Source organism: Sarcophilus harrisii, chromosome 4 (assembly GCF_902635505.1).
Source record: "Sarcophilus harrisii chromosome 4, mSarHar1.11, whole genome shotgun sequence".
Lineage (NCBI taxonomy): Eukaryota > Metazoa > Chordata > Mammalia > Dasyuromorphia > Dasyuridae > Sarcophilus > Sarcophilus harrisii.
The window spans coordinates 411,229,669-411,242,237 of NC_045429.1; the positions used below are offsets into that span (position 1 = coordinate 411,229,669).

Sequence of the window (12,569 nt, forward strand, 5' to 3'; positions counted from 1 at the left end):
ATATTTTAGGAACTCAGATTGCTGTGGGGTGGTGACTGAAAAGCCCAGAAATAGAAATAACATCAGAATTGGGTGGAAGAGGAAGATGATAAGGAGTAGAGAGCCTAGACCCGAGTTTGTGGCCTTTTGGTCAGGGCATTATGAAGAACTGGGGTTCCCTATAGGTGGTTGAGGTTATTGAGGGGTGAGGTTATATTTGTTTATGAATGGATGCATATCCCAACCTATTGGAGAGACACGGTGGAGGAGTCAGGAGTCCTGGTTACTCCTCCTTCCAGCTCTGTCACAAATTAGCTGGGGGGCTTTGGCTTAGCTTTCAGGGGCTGGGGAGGACCTCCCCTTCCTCACTTCTAGTGTGAGGGCATTGTATCAGACTATCTCTAGAATCAGTCCTTCTGTGAGGTTGACTTTGAGGATGGCACCTCTGCCCTCCCATAACACGTCCCTTAGTGCCCTTATCCTAGAGACAAATCTTCATGGGGCCTGGACCATGGAGCTGACCCAGGGTGGTCATTCTTAGGTTTACTTAGGGCTCCCTTCACTGGAGAGTAGTGTATACAGGGGGCCTCTTCTCAGGTATAGACTGACCAGGCTTTGGAGTTGTCAAGGGACCAGGCAGCCTGGGGCCATTTGAGGTGTTCAAGGCTCCAGATGGTGAAGCACTAGAGTCACTTTAACACTTTGGGTGGGGATGGGGATTAGAAAACTCAGCCATCCCTTTCCTTGGTGGACTTTGATACCCCCTAGCCAAAGCTCATCCACCTTGGTTGGGACAGGAGAACTGAGCACCCTCTTAAGGGTGGATTTCAGAGGAAGCAGCCTGTGCTCAGCCTTGTCAGGCTGGGTCCTGGGGCTTACTGGGTCTTCCCTGTTCCCTTAAGTACCGTCCCTAGGAAAGGAAGGTGATCCCAGAGGTATCTGCAAAGTCTCTTGACAGGGAGAGATTAGATTGACTATTTAGGGGTACCGAGATGAACGGGTCAGTTTGTGTGGTTGCAGTGTATCCCCTCCCCTTCCTCTCCTCATTTTTTGATACTTCCTTAGACCCCATCTCTTGTCACATTGTATCTTGGATGGTCAGAATTTGGGCCCAGGTTCCTGGTGAATTGAATTTAGTTCTAGGTGTCAAGGGATAGGCGACTCTAAAGAGATCTGGTTGTGGTTTCCAGGCCTTTTCTTTGTATCAGGGTACCTAACTGGCAAATTGTGGTCACTTAAGAGGTCTGTTTTGGTCTGTTTTAGCCAAATGGGACTGAGCCCCGGAGCAGGGCAAGACTTTGGGGAAGTCTATTATAGAAGGGACTGCAGGAGGAGCCCAGGGGATTCCCCGGGAGTGCTGGCCTTACCGACCAGAAAAGATCTGGGGTCGGAGCTTAGTCTTCTAGGAATAATGGATCCTTGGGTTTGGGGATGAAATCCTTAGACACCTGCCTGGCAGGTGACAGTGCCCAGGACGGTGCATCAGTAGGGTAAGAAGGAAGGATGGAAAGGTTCACAGAATAAGCCAGAGAAGGGCAGGAGTCCCCAGGCCTAGGAAGTGGCCAAGGGGCCTTCCGATTGCCGAGCAGCCCGGGATGACCATGCAGGTGAGCTACCTACGGGGTTGGGCTCTGTCCCTGGCAGCCTTTATGTTCTTCCTGCTTTCTACTCCCTTCTACAGTGGGAATTAGTGGGGGAACTTTAACTTTGCCGAGCAGGAAGGGAAAGCGTTGTCTCCTACGGCTTGTGTTCTGCGTATGTGTTGGGACAGGGGAGTTATGGAGGCAAAGGGAAAGGAGGGTTCTCGGCTACTGGACAAGCTGGCCCCCAGCCCTCCCATCCCATTGCCCCCACCCTTCTGAGCTGGGCTGGCCGTGGGAACCGGGTCCCCCTTGCTCCCGCCAAAGGGAGGCTGTGGCCCATCGGGCCGGGCCTGAGAGCCAAACCCCGGCACTGCACTCAAGGCTGAGCCTGCGGGGTGGTGTAACCTCCCAGGTGGTGAGGGGGCGGGCAGGCGGGGTGCTGACAGCCAGCCGGCAGTTTGCGGGGGCCGTGCCAGCTGATGTCTATTCCCGGCCATCGATGAGGAGAAGCCATTTCAGTTCTGCGAGGGGACGGGCCCCAGCTGCCACGGCCTTCCGGCGTCCCCCACCCCTGCGCTCCGCACTGGCCTTGGGGAACCAGGGACTGGCTTGGGATGGAGCCGGGAAGGCCCCGTCTGGCCGGCTGGCTGTCATGTGGGCCGAACATCACCAGGGGGAGCCCTCTTCCTTGGCAGAAGTCACCTCCCCCTGCCCCCCTTTCCACCTGGCTTCCCAGCCAGCCATAGCAGCTGGACCCCCATTAGCCCTCCGTGCCAGGGCTCTGTCCCTCCAGCTGGGATGGTAGGAGCTAACGGCTGCTTGTCCCTCCCTCCATCACCCCCCTCTTCTGCTTCCTCCATCTGGGAGGCTTGGCTTCACAGAAGGGAGGCAGAGGCCCATGGCCGACCACTGTCCCCTTGACCGGCCATACCCTGTGACTGGAGAGGGCTACTCGTCATAATTTTAAATCAGAGTGCTTGGATTTCAAAAATATTTGCATGCCATTTGCACAACTTTGTATATTGGATCCCTACACTCTGAATCTCTGGAATAAATTTGTAATTCGGTTCAAAGTCAATATTAAGGATACTAGATGTATAAAATTTAAATGTTTTAGAAATCAAGCCATTTAATTTGATTTTGGATTAAGATACTTCCCTCCACAGTGCTCCTGGCTCCCTCATACAGTCTGACAAGAAAATGGGAGTGTGCTCCTGGCCCCCAGGCCCTCCTTCAACCCTTCTTCCCTGCTCTGAGCTGTGAGAGAACCCCCTTCCCTCTCCCTTCTGTGGCCCACCACTCTCCCAGAGCACATCCTCTTCTCCCTGCCCTCACCCCTTATTCCTAGGCCTGCCTTCCGCCCTTTCTTCCATTTTCATTCTTTTGCCCTCCCATGCACAGATTCTGCATAGCTTCTTTTTGAAACCTCAGTGTGGGAGATCCAGGCCCCCTTCCCTGAGACAGCTGGCTGCTGTGCCAAGGTCTGCTCAGAATTAATAATAATCATTAGCTGACATGGTGCCGGTGCCTCTCAGCTCCAGATATCTAAGCACTTTGAAGGCTGAGTCAGGCAGCCCTTATATCCTCCCCGCCTCCCCCACCCCCCATGGGGTGGTATCTTGGTGGGAAGGAAAGGAGGAGTCTTATCTCCTAAGCTTTTCATTGAGGAGTCTCTCCTTTCTCAGTGGGAGGATAGAATTCTGGTGTCCTACAGGGGCCCCCAAGACAAGGCATACACAACAGCAGTGTAAGGATCTGGCTCAGGCTGGTTGGTGTCTGAATATCCTAGCCCTGGTTTTTCTGAGGGCACTTCCTTCCAGAGCTCAGGGCTCTGTTTGTCTGACTTGTGTCCTTTGGTGGGAAGAATGGGACACCCCAACTCAGACCTGGGCTCTGCCACTGAACGACATACTAACTTCGGAAAGTTTGGGGAGGAGGCAGGTCCAGTGAAGAACACACTGGATTCAAGTTCTGAAACTCTTGCCACTTACAAGTCACTTGACAAGAATCTGTAAAATCATCTGTAAAATGGGGATATCTTGTACTACCTACCTCATAGGATGGTTGTGAGGATCACATCAAATGATGGATGTGAAAGTGCTTTGTAACTGTAAATGCTGTGTGACCATAAGCGGCTGTAACAGATAATGAAAGCACTTTAAAAGACATAAAGCACTATCCAAGTATAAAATGGTGGTATTTGGTCATTCTCGTCCTTTTGCTGCCTCTATGCTCAGTAGGTGCTCAGGTAACTTTTTATTGCGATATTGGGAACCTTCTGAAGGTCTCCCAAGTCTCCTTTTACAGGAGGGGTCTTTTCTACCCAGGGACCCAAGACTTCTTTCTTGGGTTGTTGTTTCATTTTGTCAGCCTCAGGCTGTTGGAACCTGGATCACAATCCTATTCTTCCCCCAAGCTTTCTATTGAAATTAAAAGGAAAAAAAAAAAAAAAAAAAAAAAAAAGCCCTGAAAGCAGTTCCATTTGCATTAGGGAAAGAATAATTTCCATTCCATTTGTCTTCGAATAGCCAGTAAGTCTGCCAGGGCTAGTAGAAGCAGAAGGGCTAGAGTAATACAGAAGCAGAGAGACCCGAGTATTCATTTTTCATCCTAATTGTTTCTCTCTGTCCCGGGATCCAGGAATGAAACTGTAGTTAGGCATTTTGGGCAGCGCAGTCCTTGCCAGCATGGGACATGAAGACATGCGCTGGTGTTCAGCTGAATGGGCTAATGTTGTCACCAGAGCCTGTGCTGGAGCCTGTAATTGTTTAGATAGCCAACAGGGGCTGGACTAATTTTGGAGACTGGCACTGAGCCAGAGGGCACAACTTGGAGAGCAGAGAGCGCAAACCTCTGTCTGGAGAGTCCCTGGAACAGTTCTGGTAGACCCGAAATTTGTGTCTAGGAGCAAAGACCAGGATTCTTTTCATCTCCTTGGCTCCCTGTCAGAATTTCCTGGAGCCAAGTTAACTTTTTTTTTTTTCTCCCGCCTCTCCCTTTTTTGATGTCACTTAGAGTACTTTGTCTTATCAAGGGACCTCATTATTGTTTTCATTAAATAAAGGTGAGTGGTACCCTGATCTTCTGGACACAAAACCGATTACAAAGCTGACCTATTGCTGTAGGGGGTCCACGATTAAGCACAGTTAGGCTGCACACATAAGCTCGTGGCCAAGTTGACAACTTCAGGGGAATAGCTGAGGAAGAAGCAGCCCCAAGCTCCCTTGATTTAACATCTGCTAGGGGCCCCACATCCATCTTGGGCAGTGGGGATTGCTCACCATCCCCTCACCATGACAGGACTTGTCCCATTTTATTGCCATAGTCCTCGCACCGTGCCCTAACCCTTAATAAATGCTTGTTGGATTGGAATTAATCTCTTAGAATTTACACGTTCAACACTGGCTTGCTTTTTGGGCAGGCACTTCCCTCTAGGCCATGGCTTCCAAAGGCAAGAGCCGTGCCAAAGCAAGGATGGAAGGCTGGGGGCGGAAACGAGTGCAGGGTCTTCGCTCGTCTCCAGCGCTTGACCTTTTTCATCTGACATAGGAATGATGAAGAGGCTTGACTCTGGCAAATGATTTAGCTTTCCTCTCAGTACCCTGGAGAGGGAGAGTTCAGCACAAGCTTAAGAGCTCACGGGGGCCAGCCCAGAGAAGCTGCCAGTCCTGCTGCTGGGGCCTAAGCTTTTTCTACACTGTGGGTGGGAGGAGAGAGGCTCTCCTATTGGTTTCCTGGGAAACGAGATAAGCAATAAAGGGACTGCAGTTGCAAAGAGCGAAGGAGGAGTTCATAGATCAGGCTGGGGAGAGAGGAGAGCAGATTTCTGGCTGGGAGACTCGGAGGACTCTTAGCCTATCTTTCTCCATTCTGAGATGAGGCAGCTGTTGTATGGATCCCCAGCAGTGCTAAATAAGAACGGGAGCCAAAGAGAGAGCAGCACTGTGTCTAATAAGCAGAAGGAGAAATGCCAGCCGAGATCTGAGAAACTGTTTATGGGCAAAGACCAAGAGCTAAACCTCCTTTACAGTGCTTTAAACCTCCTTAGAACTGTAAAGAAGAGCACCAGAACAGGCTCAGGGACAGATCCAGCCCCGGGATAACACGGACCCTTGGCCAAAAGTGCTTCCTAAAAATGATGCTGTTGATCACTAAGATTATTCCTGACTTATTCCTTGTGCTATTCCCCTTTTTTGTCCCATTGTGGTACCTTCTGTAATAAGAACATACACTATGAGTAGCCAGAAAGTGTGTTAAGTTCAGGTTGGGGAATACTATTTTGGTTTCTAGCAGAAATATAGGTGCTAAAAAGGGTGCGGACTGTAACTCTGTCCCAGGCAATGCCTCGCACATACTAGTAACCTAACCAATGGAAATTCTATGGCTTAAAATAACATAAATAACCTTTTTAAAAAGTGAGCTAAGTTCCCAAACACCTGGCATTATTTAATGCAATCCAAACATTTTTCATAGCACCTAATGAATACCACACTGGGGCCTGTTGCCTGAGCCAGTGACGAGGGCCCGGACTAGAATGGCATCAGAATACAGCCAGCCCTGAAGACTAGGGAGCCAGAATGATGATTTGGGCCCTGAAGCAGGTCTGCTAACTGCAGGGCTTGGGGAAGTGCAGCTCTCTGTAAGGTTTTCAGTGATCAGATTCTCATTTGCCAGAATTTGTTATTCATCAGAGCCCAGGTTCATGCCCAGGATCTGTCTCCTGCCCTGGTATCAACCTTTCTTTCCCCCATACTTCACATCCCCTTGGGAAACAGTGGGCCCTACTCAGAGCTGACACAGCTACTACAGAAATAAATCAGTCACAAAGCAACACGAACAGACTCATGCCTGGTTTAATGATCACTGTCTATTCTTCAGAGCAGAGGCTCAGACAGATGGTGGAGTCAGGAGGCTGTGGGGTCTGCCAGCCTGGGTATACACAAGTGGGAGGAGAGGGAACCTGGACACAAAGGGCCCCATTTGCTTTGCCAGCAACGGGACCAGGGCTGGTGGGGCGGGGGAGGGCAGAAACACACAAAGTCAAATCCAACAGGCTTTCAGCTACCTGCCTGGGCAGGACGAGTAGCTCTTCTTTCTCCATTCCTTTCTGAGAACTCCACGAATACAAGTAAAGAAAAAAATATTACACATAAACACAGATTGTGCAGCAATGTCACATTCAGTCTTCAGGGACACCTGCTTCCAAGGATTTTTTCTGTCTTGTGGGCAGTCCCTTCAGCTTTCTTTCTACCAGTGCCCTGATCATTCTCTCTGTAGGCACCAATGAACCTCTAGGATGGAAAGTACATACTTCTCTAGGCAGAAAGCCATTGGGGATCAACAGCAATCAGGGTAGAGCCTGCTAATCATACATACATCTATTCATTAACGGGCCTTAGAAAACAAACAGGGGCTTTCTTCATTTTGCAGGGAATCAGTCTGCTGATTAGTTAACTAGCCAGAAATCCGGGTCACTAGGAATGTTTCCAGAATCTAGTTCATTTCACTATGCTTCTGGAGGTTCTCAGAACCTCAGACAGAGTTCAACCTCAAAAAAATAAACCAAAAGAACCTCAAAAAGTTAAACTTGCCCAGGTTCCCTGATAAATCTGAGAACAGAATTTAAGTTCTTATTTCGAGCAAGGAAATGTCCATTAAGACCTTTAGAAGACAATCAGTCACAGGAAATTCATTTTTAACTCTTTCCTCCTATTCCTAGCCAATGGTAGAGATCCCTAGTCTTACCCTGGCACTTGACAAAGAAAAGGCGACAGAGTGGCTTGTTATCCTGTCTGTCTCTGTCTCTCCCTCATATTCTGAGCCTGGCCAAGACACTTCCAAGGGAAATGCCATTTTGCAATCTCATGGCTCTTGCCTAAGGATATCTTAGATCAAAGTGAAATTTCCAAGGAGCTGAGACCCGGTTACAGCTTCCAGTTCTCCCTTCCCTCAAAGGCATTTTCAAAACACCAGTGAGAATAGGGAAGTCCCATGAACGCATCGATCATAGAATAGTAATACTAGCACACGCTTACACAGTGCTTGATGGCTTGCAAAGCACTTGATGTGTTTTCTCATTTGATCCTCACAACAACCCTGTGAGGTAGGTGTTATGTCCAATTTCACAGATGAGGAAAGACAGAGAGAAGTTAAGTGGCCTTGCCCAAGATTGCACTGCTGGTGTCTAATTCAGGTCTCTACCCACTGTGCTGCAATGCCTCTCAGAAAAGGGGTGAAGCTCTGTGAAGTTCAGGGAGGGAAGTCCAAGTGATTTTATACTGAAGGGATATTGCAGGACCATCAGGAAGCCTTTGCTAGAATACATTATATTTTTAAAGCTGTGTGAATGTGGGAATAACTGTGGGCATCAGAAGAAATCAAAGGAGACACACTGTCTAGGTCAATGCCAAAATGCTGGTGTGCATGCATACCTATAAGCTGTAAATAACTAGGGAAATGCTGCATCTCTCTACTGTATCAACTGCTGAAAGAGGTGGAACACAGTCTGAAGAGCCCAAGGATAGATGAGGGCAGCATCTCCAGTGCTAGTCCCCTGCCCTAATCCTGTTAGGTAGATGGAACGACCTTGTGCAAGTGACTGGCAGCCTTCACCCTCTATGTGTGACACTGTTGGAGTCATCAGATCTCCCGAGGCTTGTTTCCTACTCTCTTGCAGATGACCTCTGAGGTCCCTTTTGGATCTGAATCTCTGATCCTTGGATTCCCCCAGAAGATGCCAACTTAGGAATACTCCTACTGGGGCCCAGAAAGCAGTTCAAATGCCTGGAGAGAGCATCCCTGGTCTGAGCCAACTGGAGAGAAAATAGAGCCAAGACCGGGAGGGAAGAAGCAGATTGAAAAATGTAAAGGAAAAGAGATCTATTCTTCCTCATCTTGAACCTTCCTGTAGCTCTGCCTCCGATGCTCAGAATAACCTGAAATGTTGTTGAAAAGACATGATAGAGTCTGGGAGAAGAGCTGCAGCATACAGCCACCTTCTTGGTCCCAAGATAGCTTCCAACCTTAGAAGGACTCTTTACCCATCACCACACATCCTCGACCCACGACCAGTCAAGAAGTTCAACCACCACTGAGACAAAGGTGGCAGCCTCATGTGGGCTTGATTCAGTTTATCTGACCTATGGTAGGACTGCTTGTGGGGGAGGGGGGGGAAATTGGAGCACTTTAAGCACATATGTACCTCAGAGTGTCCATTCTGGGACAGACCATTCCTCTCAAGCTTTGTGCACAGCTAATCCCTTACTCCAGCCTCACAGCGGTGAGAGCCAAGTGAAGATCACTGTCAGTCAGCCTAGACCCGAGAAGGAAGTCTTGCCAATTCAAGGACACTTTACATTGTAATTACCCCTCCCTTCCCCCAAACACCAATCTACTCAAGAGGACTGTAGGCCCCCTTTGGGTCCTTCCCCCACCATGCTGTAGAGAGAAAGCTCATCTCTTCCAAAAGCAAGGGGAAAAACCTAGATAGACCAAACAAGGCTTCACGAAATGGAGGCTGATTTAGCCTCCTCTTTATGATGGGCAAGTTTCCTTCGGGTCCTCCCACTCCCTACCTCCACTTACTCTTCCCTCAATCATCCTTCACACCAGGTGGCCTGCAAAGGCCCTGCCTGAGGTGATATTCAGTACACCTTGTCAAGTACAAATACACAGCAGAAAAGAGATCAGAGTCAGAATCCCCACTGTTCTCCCCACGAGTATGTTTTGAGGCGTTCTAAGCTGTGATCCAAACAGCCCAGTTCACCCCAGGCAGCACCTTCTGCCAATGATAATCCCCCAAAGACACACTCCATTATATCATTGCCCTCTATAAGCTTATACTGGTTACAAGGGGTCTCTAGTTGGCCATAGCATCATGCTGGTTATTTGCTTCTGTGATGCAGTCACCTACGAGGAAGATGGAAAAGTTTCAGAACAGCTTTGGGGGTCACTCTTGATTCAAGGGCTTTTTATTTTGTTCCTATCCCCTTCCTTAAGGTTTACAATTTCCCTGTCTATAGTGATGTAGGTTCCTAACCAAAGAGGATATACCTGCAGCTAAAAACTACTAGACTTAGGCCAACTGCTCAAATCTGTTCCCATTAAGTCCCACCCCAAATCCCTGGGTAGAGGTGGAAGAAGATATTGTTAAAAACAAACAAACAAACAAACTTATTTTCCTTTCAAATGCTTGGATAATGACCACTTTCTTATGGGTCAAAGATGATGTAGTAAAAGCTTAGGGAATCTATTTCCCACTAGACCCACCTGTCTTAGACATGTTCCTTCATCATCAGAACTTGCTAGAACTTTGAATAGGGGTGCAGCGTTTGCCTGAGAGTTACAGATCCGTATTTGAAAATCTTGTACACCCAGGGATGGAGGTGGGGCTTCTTGCCTGATGTTGCATCTGTGCCTATTTCCCTTGAGGACAGGGGAGGACCCCCCCACACACACATTCAGGCAGCCCTCTTCTTTCCCCTTACATCCTTTGGAGGTGACCATTACCTCTTTCCAGGGGATCTTCCCATCAACCCCACCCTCCTCACACCACAATGGGTGTGTCTGAGAAGACTGAGCTGACCGACTCTGGATCAGACATTTTCCTCTGTCCCTTGGCCCCCTCGGGCACAGGGAGGGTGTTGCCAGGCTTTAGTTTGCCATTCTGACCCTGCCCGGGTCCTGTGGGTTCCAGGAAGGCCACTCGACGGTCAAAACCAGTGTCCTTGCCAGCCCCGGCCGCCATCGGGTCATGGTTGGGGGTCGTGCTAAGCATGGAGGAGCTGAGACTATCTCCCTGATGACTCGCAGGTCTCTCCCCAGCGCGGCACCAGCAGCGGCAGGGGGTGAGGTATAGATAGATCAGAACCAGGACCACGCTGAGGATACAGCCCACCAGTGTGGTATAGGCTGTGTTGAGAGTGTCATGAGGTCCATGCTGGGTGAAGTTGTGGACTTTCACCTCCACGGACAACGTTTCATTGAACACCTCCCCTACCGCGTAGCAGGTGTACAATCCCTGATCCTCGACCCGAATGTGCCGCAACTGCAGGCTACCGTCTTTCAACATCCTCGCGGTGCTGTTGCCCGCCTCATCCGGTACTCTTTCGTTGTTTGGCGTCACCCATTCCTTGCTCATTCCCTGCTGCTTGGTGTCGCAGCTGATGGTCAGGGTCTCCCCCAGGTGGGCTTCAAACGCGCACTCCTTAAACTCGCTGCAGTTCAGGGTGCTGCTCATGTTGAAGACGCTGAGCGTCTTCTTGGAATGTACACAGTACAGCTCCTCCTGAAAGTCCACCACCGAGCTCAGCTGGCGATACTGCCAGTGGGTGAAGAGCTTGTATATCTCGCAGTCACAGGTGAGGGAGTTGTTATGCAGGTACAGGCCATTTTTCATCCAGGCTGGCAGGTCCTGCAGATCAGACGTGGGTAATAGCTTCAGTCTGTTAGAAGACAGATCCAGGAGGGTCAGCTGGGGCAGCTTGGACCTATCCTTGACCAGTTCTACAGGAAATCGAGCAATCTGGTTCTGGCTCAGGTAGAGTTTCTGTAGGTGGACCATTTCATCAAAGGCGCTGCGGTCCACCTCCATAATTCGATTGTTGTACAATAACAATACCTCCAGCTCCTGAAGTTCACTGAACAGGAACTCATCCAGGGTCCGCAAATGATTGGAGGAGAGGTCCAGATAGCGCAGCCTGGGCACTGGGGAGAAGGCCTCTGTGGAGATGAAGTGCAGGTTGTTATGGCTGAGGAACAACGAGTGAAGATGGATCAGGCGTATGGAGGTCCACTGGGCCCGAAGGTGGGTCAGGTTGTTGTGGCTAAGATCCAGTTGTGCCGTGTAGCGGGGCAGAGATTGTGGAACATTCACCAGGTCCCGTTTCGTGCAGCTGAGGATGTTGCTGGCACAAAGGCAGGCTGTAGGACAGCTGAGAAGGGAGCGCCCGGTTCTGGCCACCCCAAGGCTAGATAGGAACAGGGACAGGGGCAGGAGCCAGATGCCACGGCAACCACTCTGGTGTTGCATAGTGTCACTGGTGGGGGGGGGGTGGAATATCACAGTGGGAGGCCTAGAGGAAAGAGTAACTGGAAATGTTCTAATGGGGAAAGGATCAAAGGAATGGGGGTCATTATCAGTAGGAACATATTTGCTGAAGTCTGGTCATCAGGGCATGGACAGAGACAATAAACTACTGACGTGAAAGAGGTCACTCAGGAACTTTACCAGGTGCTGTCTGGGTAGGGGCGATGCAGGTTCTCTAAGGTGAGAGAGCACAAAGGCTGCCTGGCCTGGCTGGGCGCCCCTGGGGAGGAGAGGGGCAAGGAGGCAAACAGGTGGGCCAGGAAGCACTCCAGGCAGCCTGGGGGGTGTGGGGGGAGGTTCACAGGGGCTCTTCTGTGAGCTGGGGTGGAGCTGGCAGGACTCTCTGGCCGGTCCGGAGGGGAAGGCTCAGGCTGATGAGGACAGTCCTTGGGGTGGTCCAGCCTTGAGAGAGGCCCTGTCTGCCCAGGGTGCTGTGTGGGGAATCCCAGGGCTGTCCGGTCAGGGTGGGGGGAAGAGGCTCCCAGGGGCTGTTTGCTTCAGGAGGGGCTGTCACCAGGCTCTCTGCAGAATTGGAAGGGTGGCCAGGTCAGTGGGGCCAGGGTGTGGGAGAAAGTGTCCCAGAGCTGTCTGATCAGGGGCACTGGGGGAGGGGGCGTTATGCCGGGACAGTTTGCTGTCCCAGCGAGGAGAGGGGGGGAGAGAATGGTCCCAGAACTGTCCGCTAAGGGGGGGGGGGGCGTCCCGGGGCTGTTGGCTCAGAAAGGGGAGGGGTCCCAGGGCCGTCCACTACTGGGGAGGGGGGTCCCAGGACTGCGCCGCCAGGTCTGGGGCCGGGCGGGGTCACGGGAGCTGCCCGGGCGCGCCCCCCGCAGCGCCCACCAGCTCCTCGCGCAGGGGCAGCGGCGCCGCCGCACCTGCCGGGCCGGGGCCGAGAAGCGCCGGGCCGGGGGCAGCCCGCG

General features: G+C 50.9%; 2 protein-coding genes across 2 annotated transcripts in view; one reads left to right on the forward strand and one right to left on the reverse strand.

The window, feature by feature from the left end:
* Positions 1–4,025, forward strand: part of LOC100926148 (cytochrome b561 domain-containing protein 1) — a 13,150-nt gene extending 9,125 nt beyond the window's left edge. Inside the window, exon 3 of the mRNA XM_003769735.3 lies at positions 1–4,025. This exon is cut by the window's left edge and continues 620 nt beyond it. The gene's annotated coding sequence lies outside the window, so the exon portion shown is untranslated.
* A 2,372-nt stretch (positions 4,026–6,397) lies between these two features.
* AMIGO1 (adhesion molecule with Ig like domain 1) lies at positions 6,398–12,185 on the reverse strand. Its single transcript, XM_023503425.2, has one exon. The coding sequence runs from the start codon at positions 11,590–11,592 to the stop codon at positions 10,108–10,110; it is 1,485 nt and encodes a 494-aa protein (XP_023359193.1). The 5' UTR covers positions 11,593–12,185; the 3' UTR covers positions 6,398–10,107.
* Between the last annotated feature and the right edge of the window lie 384 nt (positions 12,186–12,569).

Bases quoted from the DNA above. Each gene is read 5' to 3' on its own strand.
- AMIGO1 (XM_023503425.2), bottom strand. From the start codon at position 11,592: ATGCAACACCAGAGTGGTTGCCGTGGCATCTGGCTCCTGCCCCTGTCC.